At 39.6% G+C, this 19,839-nt stretch overlaps 1 protein-coding gene across 4 annotated transcripts in view; it reads left to right on the forward strand.

The window, feature by feature from the left end:
* The window catches only part of fermt2 (FERM domain containing kindlin 2), a 45,310-nt gene that overhangs the window by 14,510 nt on the left and 10,961 nt on the right, over positions 1-19,839 (forward strand). For 2 of the 4 annotated variants that reach the window (XM_044142499.1, XM_044142500.1), the window contains exons 3-8: positions 5,532-5,765; positions 13,520-13,648; positions 15,859-15,891; positions 17,584-17,809; positions 17,923-18,025; positions 18,298-18,405. In XM_044142499.1, the coding sequence (XP_043998434.1) occupies positions 5,532-5,765; positions 13,520-13,648; positions 15,859-15,891; positions 17,584-17,809; positions 17,923-18,025; positions 18,298-18,405 (833 nt within the window). The remainder of the gene's footprint in view (positions 1-5,531; positions 5,766-13,519; positions 13,649-15,858; positions 15,892-17,583; positions 17,810-17,922; positions 18,026-18,297; positions 18,406-19,839) is intronic. The other 2 variants (XM_044142502.1, XM_044142503.1) reach the window with 1 other exon arrangement.

Consider the following 19,839-nt stretch of genomic DNA (forward strand, 5'->3'; position numbering starts at 1 on the left):
CTTAGTTTGATAGACTCTTGGCAGAGAACTGAGCTGTTATATAAGCAGGGGTTTGGAAACAAGCTCAGATATCCTCCTTCAGTTCTACCTTATCAATAAAAAACATTTCAGCATTACCTGATTTAACTACTCGCTTTAAATTTATGTAGATTTATGGGATAAATGTATGTATAATTTTAAGATTTTGCATGTGTGAACATTATAAAAAATATTTGGAAACATTTGTTGAAAGTATTCACAAGGCTTCAGATTTTTTTTTTTTTTTTTAATTTTTTTCAAATTTTGTGTTATAGCCTTATTCCAAATTGTATTCAATTCATCTCATTCCTCAAACAAAACTGCACAAATACCCCATTACAACAAAATAGAAAGATATTTGAGACTTTTACAAATTTAAAAAAAAATAGCAAACCAAGAAATAACATTTTGTAGTTTGTTGATCGACCTTTGGCAGCAATAACAGCCTGAAACCTTTTTTAAATATGACGCACAAGCCTATCTAGCTTGTTAGGTAGTTTTGCCTCTTCTTCATTGCAGAACTTCTGAAGCTCCATGAAGTTGGATGGGAGACGTCTGTCTGATCATTTTCAGCTCTCTCCAGATATGGCTAATTGAATTCAAGCTTGGAGTGTTGGTTGGCCACTTCAGGACATTCATGGAGTTGTTCTGCAAAAATCTCAAAAATTGTTTTCACATTTTCATAAAAGGGGTATTTCTGTATAGAATTTGGAAGAGACAAAAAATTTGTAAAAAAATGAAGTGCTGTGAATACATTATAGATGATGTATCCAGTATCTCCGATTTAAGAACAATGCTTTCCTAATCTATATTGTAGAGTTTTCTGTTCAGTCTGTGTTCTTGTGAATGTGCTAGGGCTGGTAAATTCTAACAAATCTTTCTCTTTGTCTTTGTTGTGTTTGAAAACAAGTCATCACACTGCAGCCACTGTGGCGTCAGACAGTAGTCGCCTTGGAAACGGCATGACTAGTCTTACCCGGTCGTAATGTTCTCAACTGATGGCTGAAAATGACACGGCCTTTCAGTGCACGAACATGTTTTCAGTGACAACTGACGTATTGGTTACACTGGCTGATGGGGGTTAAAAAGCCTCACAAAACCTCCACACACAGCCCCTTTAAATCATTTTATGAGGGTGGATTTGGCTTTGGTTGCCAGCTGATGTCTATTGCTGCGAAGCACTGAAAACAAATTAGCTACATCATGTCACTGAGTTCACTCTCCACAATATCCTCTTTAAAGCTGCAAGACAATACTTCTTTTGTTCTTAAATCCTCTGTTTTTAGATTTACTTTTGATTTCAGCCTGCAGTAGCACTGACGGTGATGAATATTTTCTTTCAGTTGATGCATTGACTGACTTTTTAAACTGACGGTTTAGTTTTTCTACAAGGTCTCGCATTTATTGCATACCACAAAAAAAGCTTTTGTCCACATTGTTTTGTGACTTTCACACCACAAGCCAGAGCATACGTGGCTTAAAACATTTGGAAAAATCAAGAGTCACATATTACTTGGTTTTGGTTCTACTGTTGCTTGAAAAACTGCGGAGGGTGGGTTGCTCGTGTTGTAGGACCAGGGAGATTCAGGCTTTCAGCTGCAATGTTGGATGAGTTAGAAATCTAAATTTATTCCAATATGGATCTGGAGTTTTTCCATATTTTAAAATCTTATGTATTAGACTATTATGGGTTAGAGTGTGATCAGGAATTGAAATACTGGAATGTCATGCACTGACAAGTAAAAGGATGTTACTGCACTATGTTCCTATTACTGAAATCCTTCTCCTCTGATATATTTGAATGAATGCTCAATGCACATTTGTTGCATTGAGCAAGATTTCTTAGTTTTTATAGGTAGGAGGCATAAAGATAACTGGAGCATTGCAACAAAAGTTAGCAATGTAGCTGAACTGTAGCTGCATCACAATTATTTGAAAATACCTAACTAATAAAGATTTGCACTACTTTAGTGTAACTTCTACATTATTGGCAGATGCTGCAAAAAGAATCGATACTATGTCAACATAGCTTGGAATAACGTGGATAACCTGGCTTATATGACGTAGAAGAGGGCACCTTATTGGTTGTGAAACAGTTGGTAAATTTTATTCTTCCTTAGTTAATTTGAATTATTCCCAATATATTGAAGCTGTGGTTTAACATCAGTTTTAACCTTGAATGTCCTTGCTGCTTTACCACCTGCTTTGTCATATTGCTGTTGCTCCTCCCCGTCTGTAGCTCATCCTACTCACCCATCGTTTTCATGCCCTTTGACGCATGTTCTTCATCATCCCTCTACCCTGGCCCTCCCCCTTACAGACAGGCGTTCATAAACAAAGCAGCCTCCTAATGTAAACAAAAAAGATATTCAGAGCAGAAGACAAGATATGGAGGGAGTATGTAGAGGAAAGCAAATCCCAATGAAAGCCCTTCAGACTGAGTACTTTTGTACCTTTGTAACTTTCATGGTTTTTAATCATTCTTTCTTTAATAACCTGCATCTCTGCTCGTGGCAACTTATGTATAAATCAAATTAAGAAATTATGGTGTTGAATGTGAAATACTTCTTTTGCTAGAATTCATGAATTAATTAAGCCTATTAAAGCTCAGATACTCTCATACGCAGCACACTTAGAGCTAATGTAGTTAATGGATGGATAAAAGCAGCACACACGCGCACGCCCACACACATACATACACACACATAACATACATCCTCTGTATCATTTGTCATATCATGTGGAGGTCATAAAACATGGTTTTCTCATTCTGATTCCCTTTCCCTCTCAGTACATGTGCACAGATCAGGAGCTGTGGGTCTGCATTTAATGCACCCAATTACTTAGAACCCCATTCCTCTGGCTGCTGCATTACGTCAGGCTTGGCAAGCTATATTTTTAGCTGTAAGATGCCATTGGCCTTCTCTTCCTCTCTGTGTGGATTGAGTTACCTTGTTGTTGCTGAAGGGGACCAATAGAAGCCTGCCCAAGCCGTCTTTGTCCAATCACAACTCATCGAACCACTGCATAATGACTCTCGTAAGGATAGGGCAGAAGGCCGTGTTCACTGAGGGTTCAGCAGTGGGTGGCTATAAGGAAATGAAGAAGCAGAGCTTATAGGGAGTGTGTTAAGAGTGTCTAAGACTAGCCAAGTCGATGTATTCAGGAATGCATGAATATAAGAGCACTTCTATAGGATGTGTGTGGTGCAAACCTTAGTGCCAAATGTTATGGTTGGCTGCTCCCAGACACCAGAAATTACAAGGTTGTCTGAGGGGAAAAACTGAGCAGAGTTATGAAAATACATTCAGGATTATTTTCAGGTTTTCTCTCCATAGTCCCTCTCATTAGTTCTGCCTTTAATAGCTGCACCAAACTTGAGGGCAAAGTTATGCTGATGGTAGCAATGAAGCCATGTTCTGCACAGCTGAGGCATCAGAATGAAGCGGTGACAGCTTGGCCCCATGCTGTTGGAGGAACTTGCACAAGGACTCAGAAAGCTTGGAATGTTTTCACTCGTCCTCCAAGTGTTTACCTGTTGGAGTAAACGGCATTCAAGGCAGCAGCTTTACAAACAACCAACCCCTCTCCAAGATGGTCCTCAAAGCTTTGAGATGCTGATGGAGTCCCCCAGTCCCCCCCCCCCTCCATTTTAATCATTAATGTAAATCTTTCCTCTGCTCAGTTTGCTTTTCCCTCATCACAGCAGTCTTGTTTCCTTGGTCTAAACAGACATTCTGGTGTTTTCACTCAGACGCCCACTAATCCCATTCATTCAACTCTCAGACAAAATCAGCAGGCGTGCCAGTAATGCATGTATTTGCCCCCATGTAAAGTAAAGGTCAGGGAAAACAACAGCAGCACTCTGAAATAACACGGCCACATTGGGTTTCGGATGTCATGGCAACAAGCCGTTTACCTGACAGGTGCATGAGGATTAGGCACAAACAACATCCAACATCATGTTTATTTATCTGTGTATTTAAACTGTTGCTCTTATATAAGAAGTGAAGAACAAAGATATGCCTGTTATTTTTTTATGTTCTTGCTTATGTCCTATGAGTGGATTATATATGAATGGGACATACTACATTGTTCTATTTATTTTCTTAATGTGTACAAATTATTTTTTTTGCACTCCTGTTTAATATGTAAAAAGTATTAAAATTAAAATGAATATTATCTCTGACTGGGAGTCCAACATTTAATTTGAGAACATTAATTCACTGGGGCAAATAAATAATATTTTCCGTAAAATCCCTAGAGTCACCATTGGTTTTCTGTAAAACCAAGTTTTCTATGGGATATAGGTGTTCAGAATGAGAATGTTCATTTAAAATCTTCTGGTATTTCAAAGTTCATATTGGTCCATAAGGTCCCTTTGGAAGAGAAAGAGGCCCACAGCACCACAGATCCTCCGCCACACTGACCAGCTGGCATGAGATGCTCTTCCACATATTCATCCGAAAACCCTGATCTCAGTCCCATCTGAGCAACTTGTATTGCTACAGACACGACGGAGAACTACACATTTCCTTTTGCTGTAGTAGGACAGAAAATGTTTTTTTTTTTTCTTGCATCACTTTTAAGTAACCAGAATGTAGAAATAATAGTAATGTTTGTTATAGAGGCTCTGTGACACTAAGATGACTCTTTGTTGTTGATTATTCTTTGCTCCCCCTTGCCATTCAAGCTCACTGTGTGGTAATATGATATGCGTACAGCTTGGTGGGAAAAAAATACAGATACCCTTGGACACCCCAATGTAATTAATTTCTAAGAAACTGATTAACTTAAGAAAAGGAACAATAAGTGAAGAAAGGCTTGAAGGGATCTTTACTTTAGAAATTATTTTGCTTTCTTTTGCATATAGCTCAAGGAAATGCAAGATATGAATTAATAAATGATGTATAGCGCTTTGCTTACATTTTACTTTGAAGGGGTTTTGAAAGTCCTACAGAAGCTCAGCTTATGGTTGCACTGCTTGAATAGAAACCGTGCGATGTTGAAAACAGATGCTGCGCGTTCCCTTAAAATCCCTGCGGCTTTCACCGCCACCTTGAAGTCAGACACGTAGACCATGAGACCACAGGCCTGTCGCTATTGTGCTGAGCTCCTCCTGAGCAAAAAGCCTAGAAGCTGTGTGGGGTTTTGGGTGCCTTGTGTTTGTTTTAAAATGGATCACAGTGTGACTTTGGTAATAAAGGAGGTATGAACCCGATATTCCCACAGTGTCACAGCCACGTCTTTCAGACGCTCCTCTCCCCCTTTACACTCTGACTTTGCTGCCCCTTTTGAAAGCTTTTTCAACTTTCCCAAATATGACCCGTTTCCTGAAAGGAGAATATTTGGTGATATTAAGTAGCTACAGATGCAAATTTACTTCTCTTCTTTTTTTTCTTTTCTTTTTTTTTTTAGTCTCAAAGTAAACAATACGGATTTATTTGTTACTCAACTATTTTTACTGTAAACGTTCTAAGCGTTTTCATCTCTTTGTTTCCTCCATATTTTAGATGTGAAGAAGGACTGGTCAGACCATGCCCTGTGGTGGGAAAAGAAGAAGACATGGCTGCTGAAAACCCACTGGACTTTGGACAAGTACGGCATCCAGGCCGACGCCAGGCTGCTCTTCACGCCGCAGCACAAACTGCTGCGCCTGCAGCTGCCCAACATGAAGCACATGAAGGTCAAGGTGAACTTCTCAGACCGGGTCTTCAAGGCTGCGTCGGACATCTGCAAGACTTTCAGTGAGTGAAACCGTCTGCTTGTTTTTATGACGTCGGATTGTTTGGAGTGTTTAAGGATATGCTGAAGGCACACACCCTGCTGAACTGAAAACTTCCTCTGGTGATGGTATTTTTGGAAATATTCTATGTTGAGCTTTGATAATCACACCCTTCCTGTTACTCTGTTTTTATGTAGTAATTTCTTGTGTTTATCAAACACTCTCTCCTCTTTGCACACCCCTACGTATGAAGTTTTGTCCTTGAACTCATGTTTCTAGCTACCTCAGATTAATGTTTAGTATACACAGATTATCAATCTGTGTTAGGCTTACAGAAAACACTAGAAGAAAACATGACTGCTCATGTTTATGCTCCCTCTGTGAATTGGTCATACCCCTGGCTCCACTATGTTCTCTGAGAGACGGGTCAGAGGTCACATTCTGGATCCCATCGAGAACTTGCCTAAAAAAACTCTCAATGTTTTCCAGAAGGCCTCTTTGCACCAATCTCATCCATGTTTCACTGGCTTGGAGAACACGTATTGCTTTGCAAACATATTCATAAACATCCATCCATCCATCCATCCATTTTCTGTACACCCTTCTTCCCTAAATGGGGTCGGGAGGGTTGCTGGTGCCTATCTCCAGCTGCGTTCCGGGCGAGAAGCGGGGTTCACCCTGGACAGGTCGCCAGTCTGTCGCAGATATTCATAAACATTTTAACTCCTTTTCACTTTACAAGCAAAAATGTGTCTGTTTATAATTTTTATCCAATAATACACAATGTACACAAAATATTGGATCGCCTGAGAACATTGTCACTATCTACTACTTCAAAACATACCTGTTACTTACACTTGCAGGTTAAGCAAGGAGAGCATTAATCAGATTGCTAAAATATGGTTACTTTGGAGTAGCTGCAGAGATATGTAGCTAAGGTGGAAGAATTTGTTGACAGGATAACTATTGTGCCCTAAAATCCATAGACATTTGCTGTTGTGCCATCAAAAAATGTAAATCAATCTCAAGAATATGTATGAAGGATTCATGGATATGGTCAAAACACACATCTTTGTTCCAGTACTGTTTTGAGCCAGATATCAGAGACTCCAGCAGCAGCTTTTCTCCTTTTTGAATGTTTTCAACAGCAGCAAATGTTCTTGTTTTTAATTTAAACTACATAGTTGTTTTTATTGGGCTTAAATCGAACAACAGCCGTTTTTGAAGCCTGCTGATGTGAACAGAATAAAAGCTTTTCTGTGAGTCAGGCATTAAAAAATGTTTTAGCTTCACAGAGATTGAAGGCAGATAGCTTTTGGCTGACTTAGTACACGTCAGGATATTGTTTGCTGACTCTAAATACTCCCTTTAACATCACTTTTCTTTATTGGTCATTAGTAAGAGACAATTTTGCACTGTAGTTTTATGACAGCTGACTTGGCTTAATTTATAGCAACATTTACGTCTGGGTACGTTGTTTTTTTGAGGGAACTTTTAGCTTAACAGTTTCCTGAACATTTCTGCTGAGCTGCGAAGGATAAGGAGACAGAAGGAACAGGAAGAGATGAGATCTGTCCAGCCTGGCTTCAGTCCAGACGGCAGAAAAGGAGGGACCTTTCATGTATTTGAAGACATGACCACATTTGTTTTCTGATGACAACAGGTTATCAGTTGTTGCACTTCTAACACTGATACGTTTCTTTGATTTTGCTGTTTTATCTGGTCAGCTGGTAGCAGAGAAGCTCAGCCCTCTAGTGTTGTTTTTGACTTAGTCAATTTTTTCATCATACTTAAAAGGGTTGGTTTCTAAGCTTTTTGTCTTTGTCATACAATCGTTTTTATAAGTAATATCTTATACTGCACAGGAGCAACATGCAGAAAATTAACTAAACATTCCAAGTTACGTAGGAGGCTGTCTTTTGACTTAGACAAAGCCCATCTGGGCTGACACATTGAGGAAAAAATTTAGCTAAAGGTTGATGTACTATAAAACACTGCAATGGAAATAACTTTGCACCACCCCTATTTTTGACCACCATTGCTATTTGGATGCTCTCACATCCTGTTCTGTGCTGCCAAGTTGATAGTGAAGGGATGACTTTTGGAAATTTTCTGCTTTTAAGATGATGTGGGCTTTTTTTTTAGTCAACAGTAATGAGAATTCTCATGAACCCTGGTTAAAGTGCTAAGGGATGCACTGTACTGAGTTTTGGAGCCTAATTCCAGTTTTAAGTAAAGCTTTATCCTGGTGAACCGAATTATATTAAATGCCTTTCTCTTTAAGAACTTTACATATATGAAAAATTAAAGAACCCTACTTAAATTATTTATTTCTAACTTTGTGATGTTGCATCATGTAAGAGCCATCCCTGAAAGGGTTTTACTGATTTTAAAGCTGAAAAAAAGATAGTAGTGATAACATGATGCACTAGTATTGCCAGAACGGGAGTCTGTATGTGACAATTAGACATTTAAAAAAATAAAATAAAATAAGTGAACTAATGGTTCCTTTAACTGTAGTAGGAAAATATTTTCAGCTTGTTGATCAAGTAAATGCATCCTTGGTGTGGTGGGAAGCTAAAAAGCTAGTCAGATGCATGCTTCCTCAATTCATCAGCTCATTTGATACATTTTCTGAGTCCATAATAATGGTTTGATAAGAACATTTTCAGTTTGTGTTGGTGTACATCATGTTTGCCTTCCTCCACCATGAAGATTTATTTAATTTCCAACATCTAACCAACACTTTGGTATGGGTTTTGTGGTGTTAACCCCCCCCCCACCTCCTTTCTGCTGATCGCAACTACAAGGTAACAAGAGTCAGGTTTCTCCACTTAATTATGACATTTAGTCATTCATTACAGTAAGCAGAGACACAATAGCAGCATTTCATATGTACTAACCCATTTTACAGTACATAGATCAGCTCCTCTAAGTCAGAGGCCAACCAGAAAAAGATGTTCTTTATCTGGGTGGAGGATTATTTTGCCTATAGCAGTCATTCTTAAGTATCCTGGTGTTCACAAGTGATTGTAGGATGGAGCTTGGGTTTGATTGAAAGAGCTGAAAGAAAAGGTTATGTTCCCAGTTAACCAATCTGTCTATGTGACAATCCTCACTTTTGGGCAGGAAATATTTGTCATGACCAAAAGATTTAGAACGACTGAAATGAACTTCCTCCTGCAGATTAGACACTGCGTCAGTATGAGTATCTGATCAGGATACCTTCTGGATGCCTCCTTGTGGAGGTTAACCACTGGGGGACTCCAGGGCAGACTCATAACTAGCTGTGGGGAGTGTTCAATATTTCTCTTCTGGGAACCCCTGGAATGAGTTGGTCTCTCTGGCGGGAAGGAAGAATGCGTTTCCCTCCAATAACCTATGACCTGGTGTATGGGTAAGGGATAGATTGTATCCCTTACCCATACACCGCTGATGGTCTTTTTCAGTAAAGTTTCTGAAAAGTTATTTTAATATTTTGGCTGTTGCTTTGTTGTTTAGCTCCAGCAGATTTATGGCCTATCAAGCTGTGGGCTACTTATCTTGGCCTAAATGTACTGGCCAGTGTTGTTTATAATATAAAACAACTGTGGTTTGACTTAACTCTGACTCCTAAATCAAAAGTGGCTTATTATTTACTACTCTTTCGGCCTTGTCTGATAAATAAAGCAAGCTGCTTTTACGAATGAGCTCATATCATATTGTAAATCCTTAATTTTTGTCTTCATGGATGTCCATGTAGGGTTTGCACCTTTTCATACTGCAAATTCTGGTGTTGTAAAATTAGACTGTGACAGAGTTTGTGTTTTTTTTTTTTTCTTTTTTCTTTTTTTTTTTTTTTTTTGTTTGTGGTAGGTATTACTCACTGAACTGAATCATCTGTTCCAAGGAGCAGATCTTTCACATCCAGCTGGCTCCCTGTCAGCCCAGCTCCTCTGACCTCAGGCCTGGTTACTGTCAGAAGTCTGTAGGACAAAGGATAGGGGACTTGTTATTCCTGTGTCATTTCTGCTGACAGAAAGGTGACAAACATTTGTTAAAAAACATCTCATTAGTCACATCTGCTCTGTACAAGATCAGGCCAGGATATGTGGGAAATGTAGAAGAATTGATTTCCCTAAGATGAAGTCTTAAACAACACAATGACATGCAGTTAGACCATCGACTGTCAGTAAAAATCAACTAGATTTAGTTGATTAGATATAGCTAAGGCTCCTTCGCTATATCAGTGCTTTATTTCTATGTGGTTTCACAAAAGTAGATTATATTGTGACTTTTTCTGTATTATGCTGTTTCCTGGTAATTCTAAAGCAATGCAGATGTTTAGTCTGAGATGTTTGAGCATCTGTGTGCACGTATTTAAAGAATCTTAGTTGAATATTTTGCATGGTCTTTAAAGGAAATTCTATCATCAGAATAATAACAAAAACACACTAGAGTGGACTGATGCATTGTGGAGTTTGGGGACCGCAACCGTCTAAAGTCTGAATATTTGAGACCTCTCAAGAAATGAATTTGTGATTACTGACCTGTGACTTGATGGGGGTCCAATGCAATGGGCAAAAAAAGATTTATATAATTATTTTGTAACATAAATTACCTCCTGAGTCGTTTGCATGTTGGAACTGAACACAAGCTTCACACTGTTTGCCTGGAAATAAGTCAGTGGGTGCTTGAGGTATGTCAGAGAAGGGAGATTTATTCCTGAAATTTATGAGGAATCACTGAAGTGCTGCATCTCTTTAAAATAAGATGCTTAGAAGTTCATAATGTAAGAGACAACATGATGCAATACCATTCGCAGTGGAGAAAGCTGGTAAATCCTGAGATCTAATCACTGTTCTAAAGTATGAAAGGGCAGAGCTGCTGCTAGTGGGGTGGGGGGAAAAAAAGGGTCAAATTTACGATACTTAATGGTGATGTGAGGGGGCACAGAATGTGTTGGTACAACATTTCCAAATCAAGTCACTTCCATAACAGGAAGAGATGGAAAGCTTTCAAGAATAAACCCAAGCGGCTCTCGCTCTCCTTTGTAGCAGCCAGAATAAACTGACATGCCTCCCTAGAAAATACCATTTTCTTTTGAAACAGATTCTTACAGCTTTTATGTTTTTCCTGTAGTTATTTAAACACCCAACTGAAAATGACTAACTATTCCCTCAGTAACACCTTTCACACTGAAGAGGGTGTTGTTAGCGCAAGCTTAGTTCTGCTATGTTCACTAATCGTTAAAACATCCTTCGTGTTTGTTACCAACCAGCAGGTCACACGCGTGTCATTTTGTCATCTAATCTGGATGTATAATTCAAGAGATTTGTCCAAGTTTTCCAACAGATTTCTAAAAAAAGTTTAAACATTAAGATCTGAGTTGAACAACACAGACAACGGTTGCAATACAACCCATAATACAACAAATTAAAGACATATCTTCAGTTTCATCAGATGCACAATATTACAAAATGTCTCTTTTGAGTGAATCAGAAAATGTTCCATTTTGTGTGTATGAGAGAAACGCTAAAACTGACAGTGTAGTAAAATGCCACACGCTTCTGCTATGCCTCAGCTAAACGCATGTCTGTCCAAGTATTCACAGTCTGAAACACGTCACACAGTGCATGTGTTTGTGTGTCAACCAGCCCCTTCACATAGTTCAGTCAGGTTAAAGCTCAGCAGCACGCTTGGAGCTCACATGGCTGTATAAGGGCAGAGGGACTGCTCCAGTGCTGCAGCAGTACGAGAATGAGGGAGGAGGGAGACAGGGAGCGAGGACCAACTCCCATCTGGTAGTTCTTAAAACTCCTGGAATGCTTTTGCTTTAGTTACACAAGCCAAACAAGCTTCTCACCAAGTCAAGATGTTCCCCTCGAGCCTCCTGGCCGTGCTCTCCACAACACCTCCAGCGACCTCCTCAGTCTGCCACAGTTGTTGAACCCTTCATCTGTGGAGGGATTTTTTATTTTTTTTTTATGCCTGTGGAAATGAGGCGATGATCAGCTGTGTACGAAGAAAAATAATTAGAAATGTCTTTCTAATATCGACATACTCTTTGATTTATAAGGAATCTGCGATGAAAGCCAAATCCAGCTGAGTCCAGATGTGCTCCCTCTGCTTTTGGCCCATCTGTTTTAATGCTGACACTTTCTGGCTCCTTCACCTCCTTCGTCAGAGTCGTCCTGCTGCTGAATGTTGGCTCTCTGCTCCAAGGGATGAAGAGAAAATAAGAGAAGCCCGGGCCACTGCTTTAGTCTGTCTACTCTGCATGGTGTCGCCTTCTTGCCCTCTTTTTTTTCATTATTCAAATGAATAGGAAGCCTCTTGGATTAAAGATGTAATTCCTTAAAATTTACCATCAGCACCAACTGAATTCATCTTTGATGTGTTTCTGCTAAGGAGGAGTAAGGCTGTGGCTCCCATGGCTCAGTTGGTGAATACAGTAAAGCAAGATTTTTGGGGGCCATGAGAAAAAGGATTTTCAATTTTCCACCCCATGTGTGTACAGCTGTTTGCAGTTCTACCCATCTACCCCCTCCTGCTCCTCCTCCCTTCTGTCTTTCACACTTTATGTTGACTTGGCATCCCTCTTTTCCAGTCTTGTGTGGCTTCATGGTATTGTTTCTGGTCCCTAGGAGAAGCCAGGTGGTTTATTTAAGGCCTATAGTTGAGAAAGCACTAATTACTGTTTGTTCGTGTTGACGGGGGCCATTTACTGGTATCAAGGTATACAGAGGTTTCAGAGGGCCCCATCAAAATTCCTAAATGCTTGTTGTGAGCTTAAGCGTCGTATTTTTAACATAAATTAACATAAACGTTTGGCGTGAAGGGCAGTGAGATTTCCTCCAGCTAGCCAAATATATTATTAGCATGCAGAGTGTGAATACATGTCACTAATCACAAACAAGAGCCTTTTTTTTTTCTTAAAAAAGATTTAAAAGTAGTTGGTAAACAATCCTGTCTGCAGACTGCATTCCAAAATATTGGACAGCAAGATGTCAGACGCCTCCGAGTGTACATGGAGTCTAGACCATGTAAAAGCATCAGGCATCAGGTTAACTGATATGCTGCACCCATATGTTACTGTGCAGAAGTATGTGCATAATGGTGGAGCAGTTGAAACTAATAAGAACAACATTGAATAGGGACTTTTTTGTTATTTAAAATGAATTCACAAATGAAATGGTGAGAAATGGAAGACAATTCTAAAAGCAGCGTCTTGGAGTACCGGTACTTAATATGCAAACAGGAAGAATGGATTCCTGTTTCAAGTTTTACCTTGGACAAAATAGGCTCTTTAACAACTGCATCAAATGCAACCAGCAGTTATCTGTTAAAAAAAAAAAAACGTTCGGCTTTGCACAAGTCTGACTAAACAGCAGACAGCATTGCATCATCATTGTTACTTTATGAAAACACTATCAGAAAATGGTAGAATGTACTTTGCAATAAGCATGTTTAATTAAAAATACATCTAACTTTTCTTTTTTTGTTTTTTTGCTCCATTCATCAAAACTAAGTTAAAACTGAGTATTCCTTAGTATGGTTTATCTTTGCTGCAGTGCATATAATTATTCCATTCCTGTTTTGGAAACAGACCTGGTATTTTCACCCAGCATTATCTGATAAAAATAATGTGTCAAACCTCGCAACAGTCTGTGACAAGTTGATGTTACCTTACAGTATCAAAATATGGCTCCCTTTTGTAGAGTTTTGTTTGACTCCTTTATTTTTATACCACATCAAAATACCTTTGCTTTCCATTTCTGTATAATTCCACGTTAGATATCCGCCACCCAGAGGAGTTGTCTCTACTGCGCAAACCTCGTGACCCCAAGAAGAAAAAGAAAAAGTTGGAGGAGGCAGAAGAGGACAGTCTGGAGCTGGAGGGTCCCCTGTTGACTCCTGGATCTGGTGAGGCACAGACAGCTTTTATATTTCTATCTACATTAAAATAATCTTTGTTTATGTTATACTGACCCTGTCCTGAAGCAGCAGGTTGAACAGCAGGTTCTGCTGGCTCACACGGAGCATCTTCCATTCTTTTTGTTTGCGCTTGACTGCACCTGTGGTAGAGAAACCACTAAGATAACTCCACACTGCTGTTTCTAGTGACCAAATGTGAATTGGAGGCCTGCAAGGGATTGACAGCTATGGCTCCCAATTCTTCAGCAGGAAAGACTAAAAATGGTTGAGATTCCACACATAGCTGGTCACGCTGCCATTTTAAGCCCAAACCAGGGAAGAGGAGTGAAGTTATTATAACCCTCCTGCTCCTCCTTCTCTTTGTACTGAGTGATGGAAAGTTGCAACCATATGAGCAAGGAGGAGCAGAACAAAACAGGCTGGGTCGCTGTCACTGATTTATGGGACGGAGTAAATGAGTCCACTTAACTGTTGCTTCATTTCCACTGCTTGTTCTTTTTATTCTTTCTTTTGAAAAGCTTATGTAAAATTAGAATTAATCCCAGAAAATGCAAAAAGCAACCACCTCATAATAGCAAAGACGATCACACCCAAAGTCACATCATTACATAACATGGGTGTGTGACATTCAAGATGTACTTATTTCCCAGTGGGTGCGTGTGGTCACACTACGAGGCGGAGCCGAGTTTCAACAAACAAGTGCAAAATCTACTTGTTGTCATTCGTTTCCTTGTCTGCTCAGTGTGCTTCCTGCGGGGCCTCCCTTTCAAATCACAAGCTGCAGTCTAAGGCTTTATTTCGTGGTCAGATTGTAGAATGTTCTGTCCGTCGTGGGGAGGAGGCGGCCGCTTAGCCCAGATCTCCTGATCAAAATCACAAGGCTTTGCAGAGAGGCAGCGATGCAATCAGAATGCGCTCTTTTCCTCTCTCCACCCCTCTATCAGTGTGACTTGTCACATGCGGTGCTGCTGTTAATCAGTCAGTCAATAAACTGAAAAGGGTTTAATAGTGATTTGAGAATGATTTATGCTTATTCTTTTTAAAGCAAAAAAAAAAAATAAAAAATGAAAATAAGAAATTACACCATTCTCATTCCATTTTACAACAGACTAACAAAATTAAATGTCCACAGTCATAGTCATAGAAGTAAATAATAAAGATATAAATATAAATATTATCAGGAAATAATAAAAGTGAGAGACAACCTTAACATTATAAGAAAAGAAATCACTGGTTTTGTAAACAGAGTTAAAAGTTTAGACAATTTTCTTGTTGTTTGTCATGCTTATGACACAAATTGAGACTTGTTCCCACAGTTTTCAGCACATATTGTACCCTAAGTTGGCAAAACCTCTGATAACTAGGGCTGTATACCAGACATGCACTAGAATTTGATTTCTCAAATTCAGATTTCTGGTTGAGAAGTCAACCAGAATTTTCAGTTTGATCTGCAGTACATGCACGCTCTAATACGTCTGCCGGAGGATGACAGATCGAACATTTTGATGTCTCAACAGTTTTGTAAAGAGGAGAACTTGACCCTAAGTTGACCTCATTAGATAACATGAAGGTTCTTTCAAGTTGCAGTAGAGTAGAGGACAGCCAGGCTTGAGCATAAATTTATTAAGATTGCTAGAGTAAGAAAGAATGAGACTTCAGCAGATAACAGCAAGGCTGTGCATATTACAGCAAGGTTTGTCCTTATTTTATCTTGTGCTATTAACCTCTGTCTATAATAAATACTGCCTTTATATCTAAATCTTGGATTTGGAAATTTTGGCAGATTGTGGAAAACCTTACTCAAAGTAGATATTATAATTTTACGATGAATCAGAAAATTGTTGCTAAACTGTACACACATGATACATGGTCATTTTAACCACTATCTTGCCTGCATTTGCAGTCACTGTTGCTGTGTTGAATGATTTCACATATATGGATGGAGCCATGTTAGATGTGCCCAACCCATCTCCTCCTAAAAATGGGACAAACTGACTCATTCACCCTGACACTGTCTCGGGAAATGCCACATAGTCTCATTTTAACATTCTTCATCTTTTGTCTTTTCTTATCCTTTTTCTGTTTTCCTCTTTCCTTGAACAGTTTGAAGCATCCTGAATCTATCCTACTAATTTTGTTTCTCACTATTCCTCTCCTTTTTCCTGTCTTTCATTTTCCTACTTTCTTTCACACATCAGCCTCTGAGATAATTTGCATCGGACCAGTGAAAGGTAAGCTTTTCCTTTGTCTTCTGTCCTGTGTCTTCTGCACTGCTTTCTTATCCTCCCCCCACCCCTTCCGTTGGCGTATTAGACCTCATCCGTGGGCTGAAGCCTGGCAGTAGAGTCACCCGACTTCTCTTCAAGAGAGAGTCACCTGACACTAGTAGTCTCATGATACAAACTTATGCATCCTATTAGGTCAAAACTCAGTTTTCTTTTTGAGTAATTTAAGGCTGCTGCTCTCTAAAGGATGTGCAGGACAGTCAGCAGTTTAAACATACATTATTATTCTGTCTTTATGGCTCAGATAATAACCCAAAAAAGTAATCCAGTTAAATTTATTGTTTTCTACTTTTGTTTTTCTTGCTTGAGGTCCTCAATCAATCAATCATCATCAATCATCAATCCCTTTATTTTGTTAAAAATAAAGGGATTAAACACAGAAAACAACAAACAAAAAACAACAATAAACAAACCCATAATTTCCCCAATAAAAAAAGAAATAGGCTGAAGCCAAGCTTATTCTTGCCTACGCTATTCTCGCCTAGGTCCTGACTGCAGCATGCATCCAAGTGTGGGAAATTCAGGGAATTCCATTTTGCAAGAACTAAACAGTAAACAGGATGGAGGAAGCTTATTTGTGTTTCTCAATAAACTGACAGCTTTGCCTTCTACATACTTGCACGACATGGTTGACATTCCTCCTGAGACCGTATGGGAGATGGGTGTATTCTCCCTGCCCTGATGAACTCGATATTAGGAGGAAGGCCTTGGAGGATCCGTTGGATAACACCCTCCCCCACATAAAATGGGTGGTCAAAGCCGGCACTCCTTTCTCATGACCTTAGCTCACAAACACAAACATACACTGTCACAAACTCCAACCAAACCCACTTCCTTGTTTCAGAAGAGATTTAGTGGTTTAGGCAGCTACTTCTTGACCTACGGCTGCAGGAGGAAGAGAGGGAAAGAAGGGGGCGAAATCGCCAAAAATACTCTCAACAGGAAATGCAAACAGCTTTACCCCAGGGACTTGTGTGTGTGGTGTCAGATTCCAACTCTGAAAACCTAAAGGAAGAAATTGTAGATGTAAATAAACATTTGGAGCACTTGAATATAATATTTTGTTAAATTAATTTGCTAATATTGTTAATTTTGCCTGTGTTTCCTTAAATCTCTCCTTGGCTGTGCACAGTTTGCCGCAGCAGTGTGATTCTGTTGGTATGTGGTTGTAATTCAGTAGGTCTGCTTACCTTATCTTGATGCATTGAAAACACTGTTGGGTGGAAGTTATACAGTGATGTTGAATGCTAACGGGTCTTACTAAGGATATCATTAGTGTCTGATGTGATTGATTCAAAGTGGGGAAAAAATGCTTTCTTATTCAGACCCTTTCACTCTGATATTGCTGAATAAATTCCAGTGCAAGTGGAGAAGTCCAAGCCACACCTTTCAGATTTTCATTTGTAAAAGTTTGAAAGACATCTTTCACTTTCATTCTGCTTTGCAATAATACACTACTTTTAGTTTACATAATTGTACTGAAATGGGAAAAAAAAGATCATGGTAAAAAGATAAAAGGCTTTGCAAAGCACCATTTATGTAGTGAAAATGTTTTTCTTTACGCATTGTCTACTTTTCTTTGGATGTGGATAATGGTGGATTAACTGCTGACTTCGGTTTATGTTTTTTGTATTGCAGGGAGTATCTACTCTAGTCCAGGCTTGTACAGTAAGACCATGACCCCCACCTACGATTCCAGAGATGGCAGCCCCCTGTCGCCCACCTCAGCCTGGTTTGGGGACAGCCCCCTGTCAGAGGGCAATCCCGGCATCCTTGCTGTCAGCCAGTCGATAGCCTCACCAGACATCCTGGTTAAACTCTACAAACCCCAGTCCCTGCTGGACAAAGCCAAGATCAATCAAGGGTGAGATGATGCTGACATAGTAGTTTGGAAAAAAGCCAGATCATCTTAAATGTTAATATGTTGTTTTTGCGTAGTTTAGATCTGTGTTTATTGTAATTCTAATGTTTATTCAGGTGGCTGGACTCATCCAGGTCTCTCATGGAGCAGGATGTGAAGGAGAACGATGTGCTGCTGCTGAGGTTTAAATATCACAGCTTCTTTGACCTCAACCCTAAGGTATGTCCCACCATCAGGGAATCACAATTAAAGCAGTAGCTACTTTTTTGTACTATACAGTCATGTGATATTTTAGGAAAAATATAGTCATTAAAATGTGTGCCGTCTTCATGTTTCAAGAAACATTTGTGCTGTTCTTTTGAGTTTGAATTTAATCAAATTCAATGATCTAACGCTAGTCTGGTCGTTAAGGCAGAGCATCTTGAGTTCTGGGACTTTAACAGGTGTTGCAATGCCTTTTCCCTTCAGCGTGTGTTTGTATTTATGCGCAGTATGATGCCATCAGAGTCAACCAGCTCTATGAACAGGCCAAGTGGGCCATCCTGCTGGAGGAAATTGAGTGCACAGAGGAGGAAATGATGATGTTTGCTGCCCTGCAGGTAAGAACAGTGTGTTTGTGCGAAAGCCTGGTCTTTTTTTTTTCTTTTTCTTTCCTTGTTTGGTATACAGATCTGAAATATGAAGGGCTTTGCAGTCATTTTTATCTTTGGATGTTGTAGCTCATTACCTGATGCTAATTAATTGGACTGGATCCCAGTCAAAAGCTGGGCCATATGGCTGCCAGTTGGGCAGTGCACACAGTGTCTTGGTGTTCCTGCTGCTTTACAACCTGGTCGCTGCTGTGTTTTTTCATGGCACTGCTTGTTCACTAATGTTCTTTAGCAAACCTCTGGGGTCTTCACAGAACAGCTGGGTTTATACTGCGATTGATTTCCACACAAACAACCCAGTTTACTAACTAGGTGACTTTTGAAGGCAAATGGCTTGGATTTTATAGAGGTGTGTCTGATCAAAGGAGGGATGAATGCAAGTGCATACCACACTTTTTAGATTCATAAGTGTTAAAAAATCGTAAAATCCATTTCATTTTATTTAAAGTTCATAATTATGCACCACTTTGAAATGAAAGGTCAAATAAATAATTTCTTTATTGTTTGCATTCTAAGCTCCATTTTCAGTATTGTTTCTATGGGACTTCTGAGTATGTTTACATACCTTAATCAGTTATTTTTAGTTTTGAATTACAGTAGGCTAGAATCAAGCCTATTATCCATGCTGCTGGTCAAGTAGTGGGGTAATCCCTGGACAGGCCACTAGTGAAAGGGGAGCAGTGGAAATGATCTACAGATGTTAACCCCTTTTGCTTCCTCAAGTTGCCACATGGTGCCCTCAGCTATTTCTGACCATCATAAACTGGGTGCCAAGACTTGAGGACGCCACTCTGTCCTCACCCCAAGGGTAATTATAGTGCGTATTTGGCTGCAGGACTCCTTGCATTGGCCCAGACCACCCACTCCAACAAGATACCTTCCCATAGACCTGTTAGGCATTCCTTTGAAAGCTCTTGCAGTCTGAGGTGCCAACGTGTATTTTATCAGACTGCTAATAAATCACACTTGAATGGTTTCTTGTTGCTGTGCCATTAGTGTTGCTGATGGACGTTTGGTGTTCCGACTGGTGGCAGCTCTGTCAGTACCTGTGTATTAGTACGTAGCTCTACTGCGTTTCATCCACTTACTATGAGCATAAGATTTCACAGCTGAGGGAGACAAGCAGACATCTAAAAAAGGAGCAGTGATCATTTAGTTCCAGTCTGGTTCCAATGGGCATTTGCATGCCGTCATTTTGAGTTTACGCAGAAATTTGCCATGTAATGATTAAAAACATAACCTAGATCCTCAAAAATGGGGAAATAAGTTTTGTTCTTTAGCCTATTTTGAAAAGAAATGTCAGTTTAGAATAAAACGTATCGCATCAAACTCTTTCTGCCAGTCTTACTGCTTGTATGCAACACGTTTCTGCCAAACACAGCT

The sequence above is a fragment of the Gambusia affinis genome, linkage group LG16 (assembly GCF_019740435.1).
Source record: "Gambusia affinis linkage group LG16, SWU_Gaff_1.0, whole genome shotgun sequence".
Lineage (NCBI taxonomy): Eukaryota > Metazoa > Chordata > Actinopteri > Cyprinodontiformes > Poeciliidae > Gambusia > Gambusia affinis.